The 10,326-nt window shown below is 43.8% G+C and overlaps 1 protein-coding gene across 3 annotated transcripts; it reads left to right on the top strand.

Moving 5' to 3' along the window:
* The first annotated feature begins 1,093 nt into the window (after positions 1–1,093).
* LOC121615346 (ETS-related transcription factor Elf-1-like) lies at positions 1,094–10,300 on the top strand. Of its 3 annotated transcripts, none has more exons than XM_041949671.1 (8): positions 1,094–1,341; positions 4,005–4,409; positions 4,536–4,662; positions 6,582–6,689; positions 6,875–7,030; positions 7,136–7,210; positions 7,834–8,029; positions 8,161–10,300. In XM_041949671.1, the coding sequence occupies exons 2-8, from the start codon at positions 4,350–4,352 to the stop codon at positions 8,777–8,779; spliced, it is 1,341 nt and encodes a 446-aa protein (XP_041805605.1). In that variant the 5' UTR covers positions 1,094–1,341; positions 4,005–4,349; the 3' UTR covers positions 8,780–10,300. The 3 variants fall into 3 exon arrangements, with proteins under 3 accessions (XP_041805605.1, XP_041805606.1, XP_041805607.1); XM_041949672.1 differs by lacking the exon at positions 1,094–1,341 and adding an exon at positions 2,620–3,320; XM_041949673.1 differs by lacking the exons at positions 1,094–1,341; positions 4,005–4,409; positions 4,536–4,662 and adding an exon at positions 4,816–5,077.
* Positions 10,301–10,326: the final 26 nt, after the last annotated feature.

Below are 10,326 nucleotides of genomic sequence, written 5' to 3'. Positions count from 1 at the left end.
AAAATAAAAATGAAGGAATGAAGGGGAGACTTGATTTATTTATTCTGTCTTATCAGTCCAGCTCAACCCACTAATATGGCATGAATATTGATCAGATGAAAGGTAGAATAGTCCATAAAAAATGCTAAAAAATGCTGTTCCTTGCACATATTTAAAAGATGCAAAGGTTCAAGTCATGTGTAATAAACAAGTGACTATGACATTTATGAATACAATTTGATTCATTTCTTCGTCATCTATTCTGTAAGAATCTGTGTCAGTTTCTCCTCATAGATCATCCCACGTCCCTCTGGGTGGCTAAAAAAAGCTCTTATGACAGCAAAGAAAATATTTAGTGAGGAGAACTGTCAAAGAATGCATCACCCTGTACATGTTTCATCTAATGATGGCAGTGCACAACAAGTGAAGTTCACAGAAAGGGTACTTGTGCAACCCTTACAGCAGGCACAGTGCACAGAGACAGTATACCTGGCTGCAGAGGGCCTAGCTCTCATGAGAGAGCTGATCATTTCCAAAGAACAGAGGATCAGTGATCACACAGCGTGCAACACAGCTGTGAGTGTTACTGAACCGCGCTCTGGATGGATGGCAATATAAGCCTAGCTATGAGAAGAAGGGGAGGAAATAGCCACACTGTCCACACTTGTTGTTTAGGGTGTTGGTGCAGAGTTTTGCCACTAGGGAGCATCAGGGACTAGATAAAGACAAACTTCTCCTCTACTTTATATGCTTATCTCCTGTGTTGTCTACCTTCTATGCTGACATTTGCCTTAAATGTTAACTTTAACCATCCAAGGCATCAAATAGAACTTCATAATATTGAAAAACCTTTTTCATGCAGTTGAAGTGGCTTTAATGATTTATTATGATATTTAGTGAGATCATCACACACTTCCACTGGCTGTCCACCCTCATATAAACCACTCGACTGTTTGCAGATCGGTTGCTTGGCTCTCTGCTGCTTTACATTGCAAATACGCCCGTGTTTACATTTGCTCCACACTGACAATGATCACCATGGGTTACCTTGACTCACAACACAGGTAACCAATCAGAACTCACAGGGGGGGCCAGTTCTCTGGGAAAAAAAAGAGGAAGCAATAACTGAGAAGGGCTGAAGGGAAGAAGGGAAAAAAAAACATCACGATCTACGCTGATCTACAGCCTGTGTGGCACTTTCCTCGATGAGTGGAAATTCGCAAAAGGACACTGATCTCAGGTCTGTAAGCAGATGACGGCTCTCTGTTTGCCAAAAGGGATGAGAACAATTTCCGTTTCTCTTCTGGATCCTCCAGGCAGCTGCTGCTCTGCCACATACAGACACGAGCTATAAACACAAAGGTAAGGACAATGTTTCTTATTCCATTCATCGGGCCTGCTGCTCTGTAGAATGACAAAGACTTTAGACAACAAAAGAAAAGAAGCGTTAGTAACTCTTTGGGTGACTGGATGTTACATGACATGTGCTGAAGGGAAAGTGAAAGTATTTTTCAGAGCGTGTGTGTACGTTTCAGAGCATGGCTGGTTGACGCAGTTTAAACTCCTGGGCAGAAATGTTTATTAGAAGATGTCAGTGTATGATTCACTGTGAACAGCAGCTAAACCACACACACACATATGCACACCAGGAAGGTCGTAAAAACAGAGGTGTGTTGTGACCACCTCCAACATTCCCCGATTGCCAATCTCCTCCTCTCCTCATGCACGCAAACTCTCTCTCTCACACACACACACACACACACACAAACCATATTTCACTGTGTTCATTTAACAAGGCCTGGTTACCCCAAGCAACAAGAGGGGCTTATCAGCAGCTCCCTCACTTGCCATAACGTTATCAGCCTGGCCTAGTTCACACATACACACTCTCTGCCCCTTTCTGTCAAACACACCCGCACTCTCTCCCTCTCTATCTTGGTCTCTCACTCCCTCTCTCTCTCACACACACACACATGCGCGCAAACTGGGGAATGAATGTTATGGGGGCTTATCAGTGTCCTTAGGGGCCTGGCAGCCACTTCACAGACTCAGATCCCAGTGCCGAGGCCACAGAGACAAACCTATGTGACCAGAGTACTGATGAACACAGGCTCTGTACTGTTCTCTATAGAAGTGGCAGGCTGCAGGCCACGTTCACAATGAACATGTATGCATGGCACAAAGGCAGGCGGTGGTGGCTGCCACTCAAAGAAAGAGAAACGGCACAAATGCAGACATTTTGTCAGCGAGCTCTTGTCGTCCTCACTTCTACGAAGCACAGGCTGCGTTCTGCATGTGATGCACTTCATTCACTGACACTACAGTAAGCATGGCAGCCTGCCATGATGTGCATCCAGAGCCTGATTTTCAAGGTGGAAATTAGCTGTCAGTTAATTTTGATCAATCTGCACTACAACTTCAAGACAGAACTTAGATAACAAAATAATCAGGTCATGTTAGTTCATTTAAAAACATGTGATTTAGAGCAAATAAATGTCTCTGCTGATTATTTCCTCATAAAATTGTGAAAAATACCCATCACATTTTCCCAGAGCTCAAGCCGATGTCTACAAATTGCTTGTTCTATCTGACCAACAATCCAAAACACACATATATTCAACTTACTATTAAAAAAGACTGAGAAAACCAGCAAACATCACATTTAAGAGGCTGGAACCAAAGAATTCCTAATTATTATTATTATTACTACTACCTCTACTACTACTATTATTATTATTTGCTTTAAAACAATTTTGGTAATTAATCAATTATGAAAACTGTTGCTGATGCAACTCCAATCTCTTATTTTCCAGCTTTGCACACTGCAGACATAATATTATTCAAAAAATCCTCACTCTCTCCCTCAACTTGAAAATCTCACACTGCTTTGAGAAGTAAACTGTCCTCTGTTTCGCTCATGTCCTGCGTAAATCATTGAGCACCGAACAAATGCTCACATCAGAGGAAGTCGAAAATGAGAAGGCCACTGCTGGCAGAGATGTTGGCAGCGGTTTGGCACAGGAACTCAGGAAGCGGTGCCTCCTAACTGTGCTGTGCTTCCTGTGTGATAACTGACCCAAACATGTTGTGCCTCTATCACACACACACACACACACACACACATAAAAACAAAGAAGCACACTCACATTCTCCCTCTCCTTGGCAGCTGGGAACTGCGAGACTTATCAAGACGGTCTCAACCAAATTGAGGATTAATGGGATTAAAATGTAGGAGCTCAATGATTATATTTAATTCCTTGGAAGCGATTTGTTCGCAGCAGGAAATCTATTGTGAGCAAAACCTGAACGCTGGCGTGATCTTCAACAGAAAGGAGCTGAAGGTGAGTGCAGGTGTGCCAACAGTGTTTACCGCCTAAATTCGAGACAGTTGTGAAAGCGGGAGTAGAGCAGCAGCAGCCGCAGAAGAGATTAAATTTGCTCGACGGTTAACTTTAACCTCAGAGACGCTTCAGAATGAAGGGCAGAGGAGCAGGGACGGTCAGGAAAACAGGAGAAAGGACTGGGACTGAGAGATTACGGGGGAGCAGAGACAAGGAGTTGGTTTTATGGTGTGTCCTGTGTTCTGAATGTCCCCTTCACAGTCATGTTGTAAGAAATGTGTGTGTAACGCCCCTGAAACCTTGAACATTGTGTAAAGACATGATGTTTCAAGTTCAACACCAGCTGCCTCCCCCTACTCGCACCACACACACACACACACACAGCCCAGGCACACATTGCAGAGCAAACGCTTCCTTCCTGTTGCTGGTTTAGCCTCTTTTAGAAGCATGATAAGAGCAACAGAATGAGATATGTGAGCGAGAGAAGCAAACTGTGCTGTTTCCTCTCAGATCACAGTGACCGCACTTCTCTATTTGGACATTTTATTAAAAAAAGTCAAACCGGTTACCACCTGATATTCACTGCAGGTGTGGTGCTCTCTCTGTGTGTTTAGCTTCTAACGGCTCTCCGACCACCACCGACACACACATCTGCTCTGGTTTCTCTCTGTTCTTCTCTGGCAGGTTCAGTCAGACCACAGGACAGTTTAGCAGCCCCCACTTCCTCACTGAGAGTCGAAGCAGAGCGCGTGAACTTGAGTTTCCTGTGACGCCTCTGCCTCTCTGGTCAATTAGTATACTCACATCACTCCGCCACTGTTGTGCTGCATGGAACGAGACCGACCCTCATCCTATCCTCAGGGAAGATCTCCGGCCGATCTGTCGACAGTCAGTCGCTGTTCATCTGAAGACCTGACCAGGATCCGTCTGGACACAAAACCACATCAGACCGGTGCAGTTCTTAACAGTCTTCAGAGGAAAGCTGTGATGCTGTTTTCACACAGTTAATATCATTTGGGATATTCAGCCATGCTTCAGCAGTCAGAGCTCATCTTTGACTTTGCCAGCGACCATGTTAACATGTCACAGGTAAGTAAATGTTGAGCTGTGATGAATTTCTCCAAGCATGTTGAAACAGAGCTGGGCATGTGACGCAGCACGAAACTCTGAGGAATCTGACAAATGGTGATTTAATTTTCTTTGTGTGTGTTGCAGCTGGGGGGTTACTCAGATTACCCAGCCGTGATTGTGGAGCAGGTACCCCATCCACACCTGCTCTCATATGCAGGTCTAGCGTGTGAACAGTCACATACACAGGAGGATCACCAGCAGCTGCTCAAAGGTCAGCACATACAAAACACACACAAGCACGCACGCACACACACACACACACACATAGACACACACACCAGCCTTTCTACAGCTGACACATTCACATTTCATAACTGAAGCTCACCTGCCGTCCAGCAGTCTATTCTAAGGGTTACTGAACGATGTAACTTTTGTCAGGTTTAATGCAAGTCTTACTAAATTAAGTCATGACAGGTATCAGAGACAGCCTGGGACTGCGCATGCGCAGTCGCGAACTCTCGCACATGGCCCACCCTTCGCAAAAAAAATTCAGGAAGTGAAACAAAACATTCCTAGCTTGTGCCTGGGAAAGACCGTTAATGAAACATATAAGAATGTAGACGTGGTCAATTCGGGCTACAGCACATATGCTACAGCTTGTTCCTCGCCAGTGCTGGACGTTAAAAGTAAGTTACATCACTGTATCGGGCTGTTTTTCCGACATTTAGGTTGGAGCGAGCAGTTGAAGTAGGGCATGGCGAGGCTCGGTTCACGTAGCTAACAGTAACTGCAACACGGCAGCACTCACAGGCAGTTGTGGGCTGTTTATTTCAAAACGACAACCGTTTAGGGAGACCGACTTGCCCGCTGCTCTTCTGTAAACATGGCGTCTTGTTTGGCTGGTTTTGTGGGCGGCAGAAAGTGTCCGAGGCCATGACAAACAGCTGTTAGCTAGTTCTTGATTTCTAGCTCACTACCTGACAGCCTGCTCACATCACAGAAATAAATGCGCGCAAACGGCTCCCTTTTGATAACGATTTGCCTCAAGGACATACATGTGGCAAGATGCATGCTGAATAAATGTGATAAATCATAGAATAGAAGCCCATACAGCAACGTTAGCCGTTGCTGTTTGTGTGGAGCTAACAGCACTGAGGAAACTGTGAAACACCAGAGTTGGTATTTATCTAAGTGTGCATTGAAGTTTAGTGGGTAAAGTGAAAAAAGAGGTCACTCTTTGCTGTTTGGAGCCAGGGACATATAACTGATACAATTGCAACTCAATCATCCGTTTGTGTAATTCAAAGATCAGTTCACCCAAATTATCGAGAAAAACATAATCTCTCTTACCTCTGGTGCACTCATTCCCAACCAGTGTACCCTGCAGTTACCAGTGGGCACCTGGAAAAATAGTTTTGCAGCTTTTTTGAGTTATCTCATATGTATTAAAAAAGAAGTAATGCTTCAGCTACAATAGCTGCACAGGACCAGTTGTAATACCGCAACCTTTGCGATTGAGAGTTTGAAAACTAGACAGCAAGCAAGCAGAAAACTTAAAATGGATAGCTAAAACCAACGGATTAATGAGCATATCACCCAGTTGCCGCCACTCCAAGTGAAGTGGAATGAAATGCAAACTTGACTGACAAAATAAAAGCCTAAAAATTGACAGTTACTGGGTCACTGTCTTGTATGAATTTCACATGTGCAGCAACAGATCCATCTCAGCTGCATGTTTCTCTGTGGTGAATTACTATGGAACAATTCCAGGAAAGCCCATCCCATCTATTGAGGCGATGAGACAATGAAGTGGTACTTGAACGCATCCGTTAGGGCTCTGGGGGCACGTCAGACAAAAAAGGTTGAGAACCACTGCCCCATGTCTCTTAAATGTCTGGCATTTCAGATACGGGTGGTTTGACTTTCATTTCTCACAACTAGTTTGGAGCGATATGGACATCTGTAATTTTATGTGACGTTATTAATGTACATCATGATATAATACATCGTCTGGAACAGCATTGTAGAAAATGTTAATGGATAAAGTAACCACACAGGAATGTGTGCACTTGGTCAGGCTAATGCAGCAAGTGAAATGCCTGATATATCATGGTGCTTCATCACATTGACGCCCTCCTCCGGCTGCTAACAAGTGTTGGTGAATGTTACTCCCCTCTCTGTGGTCTGTAGTGGAGCCATGTGAAAGTGGAGAGGAAGAGACTATGGAGACACTTGTTGCTGCTGACTCGCTTCTCAATATGGACTGTCCTGACACCCTTTCCCTGGAGCAGCACTACTGTAAGCACACACACAAAAACATCTGAGATAACTCTACTTGTGCACCAACAGAGTGACGATGCCCCAGTAAAACCTCGCTGCCTCTCTTTTTTGATGTAGGACATGTGTGACTGTGAGATGTTATTTTTAGACTTGGTGGTCACAGTGCCGCTCTCTTTCATTAAATCTGTTTATACCCCCTGCAGCCCAGACCTTCTTGCCATCATTGGGTGATGTCATCACTACTCCTGTTACCCAGGTGACTGTGTCAGCAGAGGGGATTGTGGGTGCTGTTGATCAGCCACAATGGCACTCTTTGCACACAAAGAAGCCTGCTGCACAGCTGCAGTCCAAAAAGAGAGGTCAGTTACATTCTGGGTTAACAGCTGATCTGAATCTAAATTATGGCTTGCGTAATTATATTAAAGATCTTGTAAATGACCTGCTTTTATTCTTCAACTACTCAGGGAGAAAATCTCAACATAGAAGGGCAGAGTCTCCCACACCAGACATTATAGTGAAGAAGGACAAGTACAACAAAGGTATTGTTGCACATGACAAAATTAGTTCAACCCCTTTCAGACAAGCACCTCATTAGGTCAATGTGATAATTTTACATGCTGGTGTCACATCTTAATGAGCACCAGAGTCACTTTCAGACCCAGCAACATAACCATAACACTCCTAGAGTAATGTATAGGCTGTAGAGGCACAGGTGCATGCTGCTAAAAAGCAGCTGCAATTAATAACTCAATTCTATTCTCTTATACACAAAAAACAACCAGGTGAATAATACCTGACTGAGCCAGGAATGAGCCAAATTTTACATATTTTGAAAAATTGTTTTTCTTCTTGTATTGTTGAAAAAAATAGGTTAAAAAAAACGTTTACACTACAGTAATAATCCAAACAACAGCACTCACTCTTTATATTTTTATGGATAATTAATCAAAGAATGTCCAGCCAAAAAAATGCAAAAAAAAAAGTCATTACTTTAACAGATGGAGACAGTGATGTTTAGGTCTTCCTTCAGGTCTGAAAGGGGTATCAAAAGGATGGATCACAGGGGATCGGTCACTTTCGCGACACAACTTTACAAAAGTAATTTTCCTTGTTGTTTCTTTGTCTTTCCACTTCCATCATGTTTCCTGTGTTTGTTCTCCAGGAGGAAACACACTGTACCTGTGGCAGTTCCTCATGGAGTTGTTGCAGGACCGACAGGTCTGCCCACGTTATATTAAATGGACTAATCCCCAGGCAGGAATCTTCAAGTTGGTCAACTCGAAAGCTGTGGCCAGACTCTGGGGCAAACACAAGAACAAGCCAGATATGAATTATGAGACTATGGGCAGAGCACTCAGGTATACTCCAAAACGTGAGCTAAGGCTGCTCAAAAATGTAACCACAACATGGTCACATCTTTACTTTGAGAAAAATATGTGTGTATGTGCATGGCTTGCTTTGTTAATGCTGAACCTTTGTGCTCATTTAGGTACTACTACCAGAGAGGCATACTGAATAAGGTTGAAGGCCAGCGTCTCGTCTATCAGTTCACCTCTCTGCCCAAAGACATGATATATATCACAGATGGAGATGGCACCAAAGAGGAAGAAGATTACGACGACAATAGTGGCAATGATGAGGGTGTAAGTGATGACTCTGATGACAGCACGATACCTTCTAGTGACCAATCGCTGGAGGAGGAAGATTCACACCCACCACAGAAGAAAACGTCATCCAGCTCCGTCCGAGCCTCAGCTACCCAGCGGAGCAAGTCCGCTCCCGGGCCCTCGGGCCAGCGCGACACCATCCTGCGGCCTGCCAGCACCAGCTTGATCCAGGAGCAGCATTTGCCTATTGTGTCTGCTGAGATGCTGCGGACCCTCCAGAACCTGCCGAAGGTCCAGTCCCTGCAGCCCGCGGGTCACGCCTCAGTCTTCAGAACGGCTCAGCTGCTCGGGAGTCTGTGTGAGCGGCAGGCTGCTGCTGCTGAGGTAGCTGTGGATAGTGGTGGTGCACAGGTGATACCTGATGAAAAGTCACACCCAGGACAGAAAAGGTCACAAGTGGAGACTCCACAGCTGGTGCCCCTGACTAGTGCTGACCAATAGAACAGACCAATGCCCAATAACCCCCAAACACACACATGCACACACACTCCACTGACTCAGGACCAGTTTCAGAGCTGCACTTTGCTGTGGCAATGCCTACCAGGGCCTATATTACTCAAGTGTGTAAGCGTGGAATTATTTTTGTATTTTTGATTATATTATCAATTGGTAGCAAAATATAATTCAAGGTCAGTGCTTCCTCCCTGATGTCTGAGTTGACAGGAAATTTGCAGGAACCAAAATCTCACAGCACTCAGCAGGTTACTTTCTAAGAAGAGGCAGAATTTAAAAGTCCTCTGTCTTAGCCTTCTGTCCTCCTTTTGTAGCCGTTAACTATACAAGACACCAAAGACAGACATGCACTGGAATCTACTGCCTCTCTGCATCTTCTGCAGACACGCCCTCTGCTTGCACTTCACCTCCAGCATCATGGAGCAAATTATGTGATCAGCACACTGTGCCCTCCTTCTCTGCCTTTATTCTTCCCACTTCTTGTTTTTGTTTTTTACTCTCACATGCTGAATCATTCCTCTGCCTTGAAAATGACTTTGCACTAATGTTTACCTCTGCTGTATGTTTCTTCTGTAAGTGCCTGAAGATCTCAGTCCATCCTGTCCCCGCTTCCTCTGTTCCTGGTAACCATGAGGGAAAACATTCCATATTATTCTTTTTTATTATTATTATTATTATTATTATATTTGTATTGTGAAATGTTGAAAACAAGGGATCACTGTTTGTAGAATAGTAATTTAGCACTGCTGCTGTTTAGTTGATGTTTCTACACAGTAGACATTCTTTTTGTTGACAATCGCCAGTGAAATGGTCTTGTAGCCTTTTATTTCGCTACACTGCCTCCTATAGAGTCATACTGCTACTATTTATCTTTTCTGCTATGCACACTGTCTGTTTGGTTGTTACACATATATATATGCATACCGTATATGGACCTCTAGAGCCTTGAAATCTTTATGTGTTGTGTTTGTTAATATACTGTAAATCCGTATTGCTTCACTTTGTGCCTTGTTGCCATTTTCTCCCTAAAGTTTGTGAAAATTGCTATTGCTGCAAAGACTTTATACTCTGTGCAAGGAGTAAAACAGCTGGCTCTTTATAATGAAGTAATGCTATTTTCATTGTTTTCTTTTCAGTTGATGTTAGTTTCGCCTCACAAAGCCAGCCCACAAAGTTCCCCTCACTCCCAATGAAAACTGAGCATGTTCCATTTAGGCTGGCTTATGTGAGGATGAACTTGGTTTAGGAGATGCTTGTGACTGTGCCTTTGCCCCCAGGGAACCCTATGCAAAACTGTTTTCACTTTATTACTGAGTAAACCTTTTGTTTGGAATCCCCTTTCTTTGCCTTATCTGGAGGTCTCCTGATACTGTACGTTTTGTAAGCTTGTAGCAGAGGGAGAGGTGGAGTTTCTGTTGCTTTATTTTGATGCATTCGCTTTTGTGCAGTCCGGAGGTGTTGAAAAAATAGTGGTCTATTATATGAAATAAATGTACTTTTATCAATGTCTGTGTGAAGTTCACTCTCAGTCATTT

The sequence above is a fragment of the Chelmon rostratus genome, chromosome 12 (assembly GCF_017976325.1).
Source record: "Chelmon rostratus isolate fCheRos1 chromosome 12, fCheRos1.pri, whole genome shotgun sequence".
Classification (NCBI taxonomy): Eukaryota; Metazoa; Chordata; class Actinopteri; order Chaetodontiformes; family Chaetodontidae; genus Chelmon; species Chelmon rostratus.
This window is presented reverse-complemented; position numbering and strand designations above follow the sequence as displayed.